Source organism: Salvelinus namaycush, chromosome 29, assembly GCF_016432855.1.
Source record: "Salvelinus namaycush isolate Seneca chromosome 29, SaNama_1.0, whole genome shotgun sequence".
In the NCBI taxonomy this organism is placed as follows: domain Eukaryota; kingdom Metazoa; phylum Chordata; class Actinopteri; order Salmoniformes; family Salmonidae; genus Salvelinus; species Salvelinus namaycush.
Window position 1 is genome coordinate 25,516,549 of NC_052335.1, and position 14,236 is coordinate 25,530,784.

The 14,236-nt window shown below is 48.6% G+C and overlaps 1 protein-coding gene across 1 annotated transcript in view; it reads left to right on the forward strand.

Moving 5' to 3' along the window:
- Positions 1-14,236, forward strand: part of LOC120024219 (midasin-like) — a 59,613-nt gene that overhangs the window by 32,929 nt on the left and 12,448 nt on the right. Inside the window, 28 exon segments of the mRNA XM_038968415.1 lie at positions 103-232; positions 414-520; positions 647-780; positions 897-1,057; positions 1,319-1,439; positions 1,680-1,893; positions 1,979-2,222; positions 2,517-2,640; positions 3,543-3,710; positions 3,946-4,160; positions 5,901-6,306; positions 6,469-6,581; positions 6,737-7,406; positions 7,532-7,693; positions 7,889-8,171; positions 8,374-8,612; positions 9,837-9,932; positions 10,257-10,351; positions 10,586-10,698; positions 10,881-11,036; positions 11,307-11,490; positions 11,636-11,819; positions 12,052-12,205; positions 12,423-12,569; positions 12,694-12,820; positions 13,090-13,195; positions 13,383-13,498; positions 13,707-14,111. Of these exon segments, the coding sequence (XP_038824343.1) occupies positions 103-232; positions 414-520; positions 647-780; positions 897-1,057; positions 1,319-1,439; positions 1,680-1,893; positions 1,979-2,222; positions 2,517-2,640; positions 3,543-3,710; positions 3,946-4,160; positions 5,901-6,306; positions 6,469-6,581; positions 6,737-7,406; positions 7,532-7,693; positions 7,889-8,171; positions 8,374-8,612; positions 9,837-9,932; positions 10,257-10,351; positions 10,586-10,698; positions 10,881-11,036; positions 11,307-11,490; positions 11,636-11,819; positions 12,052-12,205; positions 12,423-12,569; positions 12,694-12,820; positions 13,090-13,195; positions 13,383-13,498; positions 13,707-14,111 (5,374 nt within the window).

The following is a 14,236-nucleotide window of genomic DNA, read 5'->3' on the forward strand; positions in this document are numbered from 1 at the left end:
CTCTCCAGCTCTTTTACACAAATATTACATATCATAACTCCCGTCAAAACAATCACTTTTCACAAGTTAAAAAATTGACATTAATGTTCATGTCGGTATTAGATGACTACAGGATTCTGGTGGACATGCGTTGGAACAAGCAGTACCTGGACATTCTGGCCAACACGTGTAACTTTGAAGACGAGGAGAGGTACATGGAGTTCATGGAGGCTCTCAATGCAGTGGCCAACAGGTATGTGTCTGGCTGTGTCCCATATGGTGCCCTATTCTCTGTATAGTGCACTTATTTTGACCAGGGCCTATAGGGAACCATTTGGGATATATCCTCTGTCCGGTAGTCTGGCTGTTTAGTAACTGGGGTTACATGGTGGCTGTGGTGTTGAGTAACCTGGGTGTGATGTGTGTCTTTACAGGATCATCCTGTTGATGGACAGAGAGGAGAGGGCTGCAGTGGGGAGCTGTGCTATCAAGACATCAGCACACAACAGTGCGCTGAGGCTGGCCACTGCTTTCTCCAAAGGTACATACTGTCGCTGTGCTGCTTCCGTACAGCTCGACTTGGTGACTGTGTGCTTGCTGAAATGTAAAGGTTAATGCTAATATTGCTGGTGTTATAATGTTGCATATGTTTTTTTGACCATTAAAGGGACGGTGGACATTGGTCATCTGCCCCACCCAGTGCTGATGCACCTGCGCTCCTTCTTTGACCTGTGGGACACCTTCACACTGCAGGCCGTGCAGACTGGACAGCCCTACATATCTGACCATCTCATGTTCGAGGTTAATACCGTAGTAGTCATTGTAATTCCATTTTAGTTGATGTCTCTCATTCAGTAACCGTCATCAACCTGGGCTTAAATTCTGTTTGTAATAAATAGTATCTATGGTGTCCACAGATCCTGCAGCTGCTGCAGTGGAGAGACCGGTTCTGGCAGGTGTGTAACTCGCTGCCTGCCGACTCCCAGGGAGTGTCGGTCCTCTCGCTACACTGGCAGTGGGTGCAGAAACACCTCATCCTCCGGCTTCCACAGCTACTACTGGGAGATGGCACCCATGAGTGAGTAACACCTTCCTTTTTACCCAGAAAGTAGTATTAGAATCCTCCCATAGACATTCTGGACAGTAGAATCAATGAAATTGACTTTATTGTAAAAGTGGTTTTGGTTGCGTCCCAAATGGCACCCAATTCCCTACATAGAGCCATATGGGCCATGGTCAAAAGTATTGCACTATATAAGGAAAAGGGTTCCATTTGGGTCTTTGTGTTTTCTACCTGGAAATGTAATGATAGCAACCCTTTGTTATTGTATTGTTCCAGTGGCCAGCAGGAGCTCCAGACAGTGTCAGCTGCCATCCAGACTGTCCTGTCCACCTCTGTCACTGTGGCTACTGCCCTGAAGGGCATCCAGAAAATATTGGGAAAACCCCTTCCATTCAAGGTAGAGAGAAAGAGACAGAGAGCGAGAGAGAACATTTAAACCACTGTCTCAAACACCCACCTTACTCGGAGAGAGAGCATTCAACACACTATCCGAAACAAGCACCTATACTGTAAACTCTCCTATCAGTTATTGATTGGCATAACCAAGCCTTGATTTCCAGGCTTCCTCATTAAGACTTGAGAGTATGGTAATACAATACTAATATTAACCCGTCTGACTCATCGCTATCTCCCATAGCTGGAGTCTGTAGCCGAGTGTGCATCCCGGCTGAGGGTCCTGAGCAGGGCCCTGGACGTGGGCGACCTGAGGCTGGACAACACGGCCTCCCTGTGGAGACAGGAGCTGGTCCGCCTGCAGGGAGCCGCTCTGGGCCTGGACACCAAGGAAAGCCTGCTAGAAGCCTGGGGCCTGGTCCTGCTGGCCAACAACCAGCTAGAACCCCAGAACTCAGGTAACCTGGTGCTACATACTAAAGTTGTGTCAGTGTCTGTCATCCCTCTCTAACTATTCATTATTCAATTATATCCTGATCCCAGGTGTCCTAGAGAGGCTGGTGTCGTGCGTGCAGCAGCAGCAGGGTCACATGACCTCGTGCGGCCTACTGGAGGTGCGCTCCTCTATGCATGACGAGGGGGAGCAGGGAGACAGCGCCGCTCCCTGTAGGGAGGTGTTACAGCAGCTCAGCCGCAGGGCCCAACTCTGGCCTCTCATGGAGGAGCTGGCCGTACTCAACCAGCTCAGGCTCAGCACCGACCTGCTGCAGCTGGCTCTCACACAGGGGTAAGAGATGGCCACAGTGGGTCAATGGAGGAAATACATGAAGGATGGAGGATTATCTTGCTTTATTGAATTCGATTTTGAATCTAATTGCTTTAATTAGTGCTTCAAATGTATCAAATTCAAAAAGCTTAATTGTCTATCTAATTTACTTTAAACAGAAAAGTATCTTTGGCACATTAAAAACATCACACAAAAGCACCAATAATTACATAAAACGTTTAACAATACCACTTGTTTTTATGTTGTATCATGTAGTTGTATGGATAACTAACTACTGTGGACTTTTCTCCACAGTGACAGAGAGTCCGAGGACAGCCTGCGTCGCGAGGTCTCCCAACACCTGCGCTTCTGTCTCCAGTCCACCCCCATGAACGTCAGCCAGCTCCAGCCTCTCTGGTTCCTCCTCAGCAGTGACCGGGTAGGTGGTTCAACCAGTTTACCCTCAGTATAATTGATTGATTGATTTTGTTTTGTCCTTCAAGAGGACAATCCTGTATCTGTGCCTCAAACATAAACCAGAAGATCTGGTTTTGTGTCATGTAGGCCAGTGGTTCTGGCCTGCGGCACACCTAAAATGTCCCTATGAATTTATTTAGTGGCAATGACCTGGATCTCATCAGATCCATACTGCAAATTATATATTTTCCATGACAACAGATTAAATGGGGTGTATTTTAACTATTTTCATAGTATCTTACTCATGATGATTAATTTAAGAGCTTCCCGCAAATCCGCGCTATAAATATTTAGGTAAAATAGTTCTGAAAGATTTGGCTAAAGACCGTGGGTTTCTGCATTGTAAAGGAGTGACCATGCTCAGTTTGTTTCTATGTTAGAGGATGTGGTACAGCTAAAAGTAATCAGACTTGCCCGTGCTGTTGGTTCTCACAGACCAAGTCAAATTATACACATGAATTTGCTCGTGATGCGCACCCATTAAATGATACAAATGTAACAACAACAGCCTGAGCGCACCCAACTTGAAACGATAGATGTAACCATGTGCCATTCAATGTATTATATGACCGGACCTGGTGCTCGCAAGTCAGAAGTCCATGTGCATTCCACAGGTCACAGGTTTATAAGTGAGTGTTCCAAAAAATAATAGAGATTAGGAGATGTTTCACGGCACACCTGAGTTCCTCAAGGCACCCCAGTGTGATGTAGTCTGCTTTTTTTCACTAATTGGTCTTTTGACCAATCAGATCAGCTCTGAAAAAGATCTGGTGTGATTGGTTATAAGGCCAATATCAGAATTGGGCTGCCTGTGTACACGCAACTGTATTGACTTAACTGTAGTGCCTGCATTTCTCCTCCCAGCCTTCGGAGGAGCTGCAGTTTGTGTGGTGTGATCTGCTATCAGAGGCCCTGGCGGCCCTGTGGAGCAGCAGTGTGACCTCTGACCCAGAGCGCTGGCTGAAGTGGGACCCCCTGTGTTCCAAGGGACAGGTGACATCATCCAAGACACCTCTGTCACCTGAAAACATGGTAGGTTATGTAGCTACTGTAACATCTATGTGATGTGAGAGGCTCACAGCTTGCCAACAAGCTCAATGTATGTTGTCTATGGAGATATGCATCAGGATTTTGGCTCAATTCACATCACTGAAATTAATTTCCTGCTATTCCGTTTTCAATCAGTTATTTTTTTATTTGAATTTAAGTGTTCCAACTAAGTTATTCTAACTGAGGAGTTCACTCACTCTTCCTGTGTCTCCTCCAGGGTCCTGGCATGCTGAGCAAAGCAGTGTGGTCAAGGTGCATGTTGGGGGTTCTTAGCAGCAGCGAGATGGGGGGTCGGTGGGACCCCACGGGGACGTCCCTCCTCTCCTCATCCCGGGTCACCCTGGGGGAGTGGAGGGAGCGGACCCAACAGCTCCAAGACGTCACCGCCGTGCTGTGGGACAACATGGCTGTCCCTGCCCTGGCTGAGTTCAGGTACGCTCACTGGAGATGTTACCTCAAGCTTACGGAGAGGAATCACCACACACAACATACAGAACGCTGGCACTATAATTAGGGAAATAGCCCTTGCCCTACCTTTATCAAATGGCAGAATGATGCACATAATATATGATTTGGGGGCTTGCACTGTACAGTACCAGACAAGTTTGGACACACCTACTCATTCCAGGGGTTTTTCTTTATTTTGACTATTTTCTACATTGTAGAATAATAGTGAAGACGTCAAAACTATGAAATAACACAGATGAAATCATGTAGTAACCAAAAAAGTGTTATACAAATTAAAATATATTTGAGATTCTTCAAAGTAGCCACCCTTTGCCTTGATGACAGCTTTGCACACTCTTGGCATTCTCTCAACCAGCTTCACCTGGAATGCTTTTCCAACAGTCTTGAAGAAGTTCCCACATATGCTGAGCACTTGTTGACTGCTTTTCCTTCACTCTGCGGTCCAACTCATCCCAAACCATCTCAATTGGGTTGAGGTCGGGTGATTGTGGAGGCCAGGTCATCTGATGCAGCACTCCATCACTGTCCTTCTTGGTCAAATAGCCCTTACACAGCCTGGAGGTGTGTTGGGTCATTGTCCTGTTGAAAACAAATGATAGTCCCACTAAGTGCAAACCAGATGGTATGGCATATCGCTGCAGAATGCTGTGGTAGCCATACTGGTTAAGTGTGCCTTCAATTCTAAATAAATCCCTGACGGTGTCACCAGCAAAGCACCCCCACACCACCTCCTCCATGCTTCACGGTGGGAACCACACATGCAGAGATCATCCATTCACCTACTCTGCGTCTCACAAAGACACAGTGGTTGGAACCAAAAATCTCAAATTTGGACTCATCAGACCAAAGGACAGATTTCCACTGGTGTAATGTCCATTGCTCGTGTTTCTTGGCCCAAGCAAGTCTCTTCTTCTTATTGGTGTCCTTTAGTCGTGGTTTCTTTGCAGCAATTTGACCATGAAGTCCTGATTCACGCAGTCTCCTCCAAACATTTGATGTTGAGATGTGTCTGTTACTTGAACTTTGTGAAGCATTTATTCGGGCTGCATTTACTGAGGCTGGTAACTGAAATGAACTTATCCTCTGCAGCCGAGGTAACTCTGGGTCTTCCATTCCTGTGGCAGTCCTCATGAGAGCCAGTTTCATCATAGCGCTTGATGGTTCTTGCGACTGCACTTGAAGAAACTTGAAAAGTTCTTGAAATGTTCCGGATTGATTGACCTTCATGTCTTAAAGTAGTGATGGACTGTCGTTTCTCTTCGCTTATTTGAGCTGTTCTCGCCATAATATGGACTTGGTATTTTACCAAATAGGGATATCTTCTGTATACCACCCCTACCTTGTCACAACAGAACTTATTTGAAATGCATTCCAGGTGACTACCTCATGAAGCTGGTTGTGAGGGAATGCGAAGAGTGTGCAAAGGGTGGCTTCTTTGAAGAATCTCAAATATAAAATATATTTCGATTTGTTAACACTTTTTTTTGGTTGTGTTATTTCATAGTTTTGATGTCTTCACTATTATTCTACAATGTAGAAAATGGTACAAATAAAGAAAAACCCTTGAATGAGTAGGTGTGTCCAAACCTTTGACGTGTACTGTATATAGGGCAGCTATTCATATCTATTTGATATGACTATTTTCACTTTATAGCTTCAGTACTCAGTCTCCCACTCTCGCGCTCTCTCTCTCGGTCCTCTCAGGGGTACTGACCTGCGGCTGCAGGGCGTGGTGCTGCGCCGGCAGCTACAGTCCATATCAGAGCTGCTGCCTCCAGGGCTGCAGGAGAGCTATACAGAAACCTGTGAGAGCCTGGTGGAGGACCAGGACCCTCTGGTGGCCACCCAGGAGGTCCAGACCACCCTCACAGACTTCCTGCCCCCCAACCACCTCCCCGAAGGCCTGCTGGACGCCCTACTCACCTGCCTTCAGCAGTTTGTTCAGAACAGGGTCCAGGGCTCCATCCGCGTCCAAGGCTTCAGCCAGCTGGTCCGATCTGGGGTCTTCTGGGTCAACATGGGCCTGCTGCAGATCAAGACCTGGACCCCACAGACCATCTTCGACCCGGCCGTGAAGAGGGCCTACAAGCTGGACTACGCCCAGGAGGAGGTGGGCCACTGTCAATGCTACTGTCTCTTTTATCTTGTTAACACTGTATGGTAGTAGGGGAGATGGGAGATATCAACAGTCTCTTCTCTTTTTAACATTGGAGTAGAGTGTCATTCTCTTCCCCTATATGTGAAGTTGAGGGTGCCTCTGCCTCTTTCCCAGCTGGCTTTGCTGCAGGAGGAGTGGAGAGGACGCAGTCTGTCCTCTCAGCTGCTGACTGGAGCTGAGCTGGAGGAGAGCAGCACCACCGATGGCTTCCAGCATCCTCGCATCAGGTGAAAAACATACACAATAACAGAAGAACTCACTGTGTCTGACGTAAAACACATGTACTATGTATTGGCTACAGTTGTTGATCAGATAGTTCTGGTTGACTGTTTTTTGCCAGATAGGGTCTTTCTAAACGTCATTGTCTCTGATGTTTCTGCAGGTACCTGTGGATCCGTATGCAGCAGGTGAAGGAGCAGATAGCAGAGCTCTCCAGAAAGCAGGCCTGCAGGCCCAACGATCCCCAGTACGGAAGGCTGTTCCAGGAGCTGCAGCACTACCTCTGCAGCATCGGCCAGCCGGCCTCCATAGAGGATCTGCTCTCCCACCTGCTCAAGGCCCTCCAGGGGAGCGGCACCAAATCCAGGTCGGGGACTCAGGGCCTGCTGAAGGAGGAGGCCGTGTGGCAGGCCTCGCAGCACCGCTTCGCCCAGAGGCTGGCGGAGGAGTACCCGCTGTACCCTGACGTAGTGGGGCCCCTGAGGACTGCCATCCTCCAGCTGAGGCATGGTATGAGACTGGTGGCATCTGAGGTGGCCTCTTCCCTTACCCCGATTCCAGGCCTGCCCAAGCTGGTGTCCTGCCTGCTGGCCTTCCCCTCTGTGTCCCCCAGCATGCCTTCCTACCTAGCCAGGGCAGACTACCTGTGCTCCAGGGGCTGCATGGATGTTCTGAGGGGCCTAGGGAAGCTCGTACCCCAGCAGGACCTGGATCACGTGGTCCCAGAGCCAGGGACGTTACTCCTGAACGCTCTGTTGTACCTGCAGTGCCACGCCCTCTCCACTGGTCAGCTCAGCCAGGACACACTCAAACTCTTCAGACACATCTGTCAGGTGAGTGTTACACGTTTTGATTGGATAACATGGGATGTCAACTTTTTGATTGGTGTTTGTGGTCTGATCTTATTGATTGACTGGTGGCCCAACCAGTGTTCATGTTTGTCGTGTGATATGTCCAGGCTCTGGTGAACGAGTGGGACGAGCAGGAGAGGCGTGCACGGGAGAAAGAGCAGCTAGAAGCCAGTCTGTATCGCCACCGCAGCAGACTCCACGGAACAGGTCTGAGTGAGGACGAGCAAGAGGAGAGAGACTTCAGACGCTGCTTCCCCCAGTTCAACAAGGTACACTACAATACAGTCTTTTCAGGGCTAGCCAATGTAATCTCGCTTTGGTTTATCACATTTTACTATCACCTGGTCAACTTTGCAACCATAACTCACCTGCCTCTGTCTTTCTCTCTCTCTCTCTTCTCTTCTCTCTCCTTCTCTTCTCTTCCTCTCTCTCTTTCCCTCTTTCTCTCTGCTCTCTCTACTTAGGACTTTGCTGACATCACCACCCAGCCCAGTCTGGAGGGACCAGCAGACCGAGGAGAGCCAGAGGAGGAGGAAGTGACAGAGGATCCCAACGAGGCTGGCTTCCTGTCTCCAGCCTGTATGAACACTGTGGTACAGGTCCATCAGTGCCTCTGTCTGGGCTACACCCAATCACTGTGGTACCAGACCAGCGCTCCAGCCAATCACAGCAAAGATCACATCCGAGCTCTGGTCTCCTCCTATCAGACCACAGCCCCGGTGATGTCACGCTTCTACCATCTCATGGGTGGGTAGTACACTTAGTCATGCCATGTTTGTATTCATTTCTATAAAATTACACAACCTACAACCTACAGCCCTACCTACAGAATGATATCATGTAACTTAATCCATCCTTTGTCTTTAGGATATTTCCATAACTCTACTGTTGGCTGTGTTAAGACATTATGACTTTGACTAAAACCATCTGTCCCCCTTGTGACCCTCAGACTCTGAGATGGACCAGCAGCTGACAGGCACCCAGCTGCTTCTCAGCACCCTGCTCCAGAACACTGTCCAGGGGACTCCAGGTCCCGAGAGTCTGACCCTCCAACCAGACGGGCCCTATGACTTCTACCAGCAGCCCAACATGAGTGAGGCCCGCCTGTGTCTGCCTGTCCTGGAGCAGCTGGCCCTGGCCGTCGGACAGAGGCTGGAGGAGTGGCCCGAGCACCCCGCCCTAGTCCAGGTGAGAACCATGTAGAGTGGACGCTTCCACCAGTGCCAAATCAAATTTCATTTGTCACATGCCGAGAATGCAACATGTCTAGACCTTACCGTGAAATGCTTACTTACAAGCCCTTAACCAACAATGTCGTTTTAAGAAAAATAAGAGTTAAGAAAATATTTACTAAATAAACTAAAGAAAGAAAGTAACAATAAAATTAAAATAACAAGGCTATATATACAGGGGGTACCGAGTTGAGGTATTTGAGGTAATTTGTACATGTGGGTTAGGGTAAAGTGACTATGCATAGATAGTACATAGCGAGTAGCAGCAGCATAAAACATGTGTGGGGGAGTGTCAATGCAAATAGTCAGGGTAGCCATTTGATTAGCTGTTCAGGAGTCTTATGGCTTGGGGGTAGAAGCTGTTAAGAAGCCTTTTGGACCTAGACTTGGCACTCCAGTACCGCTTGCCGTGCGGTAGCAGAGAGAACAGTCTATAATAGGGTGGCTGGAGTCTTTGGCCATTTTTAGGGCCTTCCTCTGACACCACCTGGTATAGAGGACCTGGATGGCCTGGTATAGAGGACCTGCTTGGCACCAGTGATGTACTGAGCCGTACGCACTACCCTCTGTAGCGCTTTGCGGTCGGATGCCAAGCAGTTCCCATACCTGGCGGGGATGCAACCAGACAGGGTGCTCTCTGGTGCAGCTGTAGAACTTTTTAAGGATCTGGGAACCCATGGCAAATCTTTTCAGTTTCCTAAGGAGGAATAGGCGTTGTCGTGCCCTCTTCATGACTGTCTTGGTGTGTTTGGACCATGATCGTTTGTTGGTGATGTGGACACCAAGGAACTTGAAGCTCTCAACCTGCTCCTCTACAGCCCCGTTGATGAGAAAGGGGGCATACTCGGCCCTCCATTTCCTGTAGTCCACGATCATCTCCTTTGTCTTGATCACGTTGAGGGAGAGGTTGTCGTCATGGCACCATACTGCCAGGTCTCATCATTGTCAGTGATCAGGCCTACCACCGTTGTGTTGTCAGCAAACTTAAGGATGCTGTTGGAGTCATGCTTGGCCACGCAGTCGTGGGTGAACAGGGAGTACAGGAGGGGACTAAGCACGCACTCCTGAGGGACTCTCGTGTTAAGGATCAGCGTGGCAAATGTGTTGTTGCCTACCCTTACCACCTGGGGGTGTATTCAGGTGTTTAGTGTTGATGAATATGCCTATCTCTCTGTTCCAGTTGACGGTGGTGATGGAAAGGATCATGGCCTTCAGTCTAGCCAGCCCACTGGCCAAGTTCCTCAACGGGCTGGAGATCCTGCTCAGCAAAGCCCAGGTGAGTCCTGCTGCTGCTCTCCCTTTCCAAGCCTGGTCCTAAAACAGTTTGTGCTGTCGTGACAATGACCAAAGGAGTTGACAAGACAGTACAAACTGATCTCGGACCAGGCTAGCTATCCTAGGGAAGGCTCCATGCACACTCCCTTGGGATACGTCCCAAATGGCACCCTATTTCCTCTATAGTGCACTAGTTTTGACCTGGGTCCTGGTCAAAAAGTAGTAGGCTATGAAGGCAATGTGGTGCCATTTGGGACACAAGCCCATGTTTTCCATCCCTGTGTAACCTAACCCTGTTTAACCTAACCCCCTTTACCTTCCTCAGGACTGGGAGAACAACGCCAGCCGCAAGGTCTCTCTGAGGAGGGAGCTGGAGCCTGTCACTAACCTCATCATCCAGTGGCGCAAACTGGAGCTCAAGTAAATAACAGAAACCGCAGGCAGGGTTATAATCCTGGTTATGATACTATTGTTTATTTCAATGCAATATACCTTTTTATAATGTAATATAATTTCAGATTATAGTTATTGGAGTGTAGACAATTGGTGACCAACTTGCATGCATTTTGAGTGACACTAGGGGATAAAATGGGTCTGGTTTCATACGACCCACTAGAGTTGGTTAACCTTTTCTTTCTTCCTTGGCGTCAATAGCTGCTGGTCCAGCAGTCTGGACAATGCCTTGAAGCGGCACACGGAGAGATCCACCAAGCACTGGTTCTCCCTCTACCAGCTGGTTGAGAGGTACCAGGAGGAGCAGAGGATGGGCACCAGCGCAGGTAACTATTGCACATTGCTGATGACCCTAGGTTGTCTTTGTTAGGCATCAAACACACCTTTTAGTTCGTTGAAAAACGTTTTAAATCGTTTTCCATTACATGCCCTAATGAACACAATACACAGGGTTCACCATGCTCCATTTCTATGTCCTGTTTGTTCTGTCCAGTAGAGGGCGATGGTGTGGAGAGTCTGTCCCTGTCCACGGTCTCCTCCACGCTGCAGGCCTTCATGGAGGGCTCCACACTGGGAGAGTACCACACCAGGCTAGTCATGCTGCTCAGCTTCCACTGCCACCTTCTCCTGGCCCCCAGCCAGCATGGACAAGGTGGGACGCACCGCAACGCCTTCTCACATAGTCATACTTATATATATATATATATACACACACAGTCAGATTTACACACACACACATGCAGTCAGATTTACACACACACACACACACACACACACATATGGAGGCACGTACATAGTCAGACATACAGTACATGTGTAGTCTGCACTTAGACAGTCGACTGTCTTGTAATACAGTGCTTGGTGTTGACCTTTCAAACATGCGGATGTAGTTCTGAACAGGAAATCCTTCCTGCTTTCACAGAACCTCTCTGCCGTCTCCTATGGAATCTGCACAAGTACTACACACAGTTCTCAGAATGCATCCAGACCAAAGTCACTCAGCTCCGCCAGCCCATTGAGAAGGAACTCAAGGACTTTGTGAAGATCTCCAAGTGGAATGACGTCAGTTTCTGGTCCATTAAACAGTCAGTGGATAAGACCCACCGGTAAGGCTACCTGCCAAAACATATCAACATTTTATTGTAAAAAAAAAATGAAGTTATACCAAACCTTTTTCTTGAACTCAATACAGTAAGTACAATGTCTCCCACTACAACAAGTTCATTACAATATCTACCACTTCTTTTCCAGAACCCTGTTTAAGTTTGTGAAGAAGTTTGAGGCGGCGCTGAGCGGGCCGGTTGCTCCTGCGCTGATAGAGCAGGGCAGCAGTGCCAGCCTGGACAGTGTGGATGCCAACGAAGAGAACACCCCACTCCACAGGGTTCACCATGCCCTGAAGAACACCCTCCCTGGCAGGACCAGAGACCTAAAGGTACAGTACAGCCCTCTGTAGACACAATCACTTTCATCAGTGTCAATAATGCACAATGTTAATATGGCATTTATACCATGGTATCAATGTTCTGTTCCGACACAAAAACGTTCATGTTCTGGCTCATAAAATGACAGTTTGGACCAGTATTTATATCCACAAAGTACAGTACATTCTCATGAAATTGGCAATGACTGTGCTTGACATACTGTATCTGTGATGTGTGTTCCAGAGTGAGTCCCCAGAGGAGGGACCGGCGGGTGTGGAGCCCTCGTCTCTGCAGGGCCGCCTGCCCCTCCTCACCAGGAAGATGAGGAAGATGTGTGTGACACTGGTGAAGAAGAACCCTCTGCCAGAGCTCTCTGAGGACCTGGACGTCTTCACCGGTAAGGGTTGGAGAAAACCTGGTGTTTTAGATGAAGAACGTCTGCTTGTGCTGCCTCATTGAGAATCCATCATGAATGACGATGAGAAAAACAAAGGCATTAAAGGTTTTGGATGAGAAATGTTTTCTTAAGATGTACTACCTCAGATTAGATTGTGGGGGGAAAAGGCCCCTCTATGATTATAGTTTTGACTGTAAGATATTTGTCTTTATTTCAGGGGAAATCATCAGCAACCTGCGCGACCTCCAGAGCCTCACGATCGACCTGAAAGCCGAGAAGGAGAAGCAGAAGTCAGAGGTCAAACACATCCTCCAGCAGAAGCAGAGAGCCCTGTCTGACCTCTTCAAGATGCTGGCTGAGATCGGTGAGTCTCTCTAAAGAGAACTGTTTATCCCAAGTATAGCCAATGTCATTGTGGTAGCACTGTCAATCTACACTGATATTGTGCAGTATTTTAGTTTACTGACAGTGCTGCTGTCTTTGTGCAGGTCTGTCCTACCGTAAGGGCCTGAACTGGAGCAGGACAGCGGACCCAGAGGAGACCCTGTGTATGCAGCCTCTGGAGCTGCAGACCGCCCTGGCTGCAGTCAGGACCCAGGAGCAGGCAGAGAAAACGTAAGACAAGACACACCCACCTGGCTGCTACAGACACCACACCTGGAATATTAGACAATACACTTTGAGATGCTGTTTAGTATGTCATTAAATAGCTGTGCAGTAGGTCATTAAAATAGCTGTGCAGTAGGTCATTGAATAGCTGTGCAGTAGGTCATTGAATAGCTGTGCAGTAGGTCATTGAATAGCTGTGCAGTAGGTCATTGAATAGCTGTGCAGTAGGTCGTAGGAGTAGGCGGTTGACTGTGGCATGGAACTGTCTGTTTCAGTTTGTTTACTGAGATGAGCGCTGCGTGGGACGGCTGTCAGAAGTACTTCTACCGCTCGTGGGCCCGCAGAACAGCCATGATGACTGCCCTCCAGAGCGCTGCGAGGGTGAGAGACTGAAAGGAAATTACCAATTGCAATTGAGAAATGTTATTGTGTTTCTAAATGGGGTCTAAACCGTATAATTACGTGCCATTATCATAGAATCTCCACGGTGTCTGGCGCAGTAAATATAACTGTGTGCTGCAATTGGAAATTGTTGTCTGACGTTTTGAAGTGTTTGTTTGTTTTCCAGGAGCTGGGGATTGGGAACATTGATCGTTGCCGAGGCTTCTCCTCCCACCTGTTCAAGCTGCTGCTCAGACAAAGGCGACGCCTGGCCAAGCTCACAGAGCAGTGGGTCCACCTCAGGTGAACCTTAACCTCTAACCTATGACCTTTAAGCTTACACCTCAGAACTTACCATCTGGATAGAGTATCTCTGAATATAGCTGCATCTGACATGGCACTCTGTTCCCTACAACGCCTTATAATATTTAGGATACTACCTGAGTATCTTGAACTGTAGTTGTCTTTCTCACACTCGTTTTGGCTTCTATCCTCTCTCTAACACATACAGGAGGCTAACAGCCAGCGTGCAGGGCATCCAGGCTCACCTCCAGTCCCACAGTGAGAATGCGGGTGGCCTTCCCCCCCAGGCTTCCCTCCAGGGCTGGGTGATTAAGGCCCAGGGTCTGGCAGGGCAGTGTGCCACCCTCCTCCAGCAGCTATCCTGGGTGCTGCAGTGCTGCCCCGATGGCCCCCAGCAGATGGAGGGGGTAGACGGGCAGAGGGAGCCCACCCTGAGTTGCCCGTCCCCCGTGGCGGCTCAAAGGCAGCCCCCTGGGTGTCTGCTGAGGAGAGGAGACCCGGCCTGGAGCCAGCTGAGTCGGCGTGTGGTGGACATGTTGGGTCAAACCCAGATCCTGAAAGAGGAGCTGGATGCAGTGGCACTGCAGTCCACACAGGGGGCGCTGCACTCCTGGTAAAGGCCTAGGAGCACAAGATAGCATTACACAGGAATACTGATAGTATTACACAGAAAAGAGCATTGAGCTTTTGTCTTCATTACTTTTCTTTTAAGATATCCTCTATATTGAAATCAGTAGT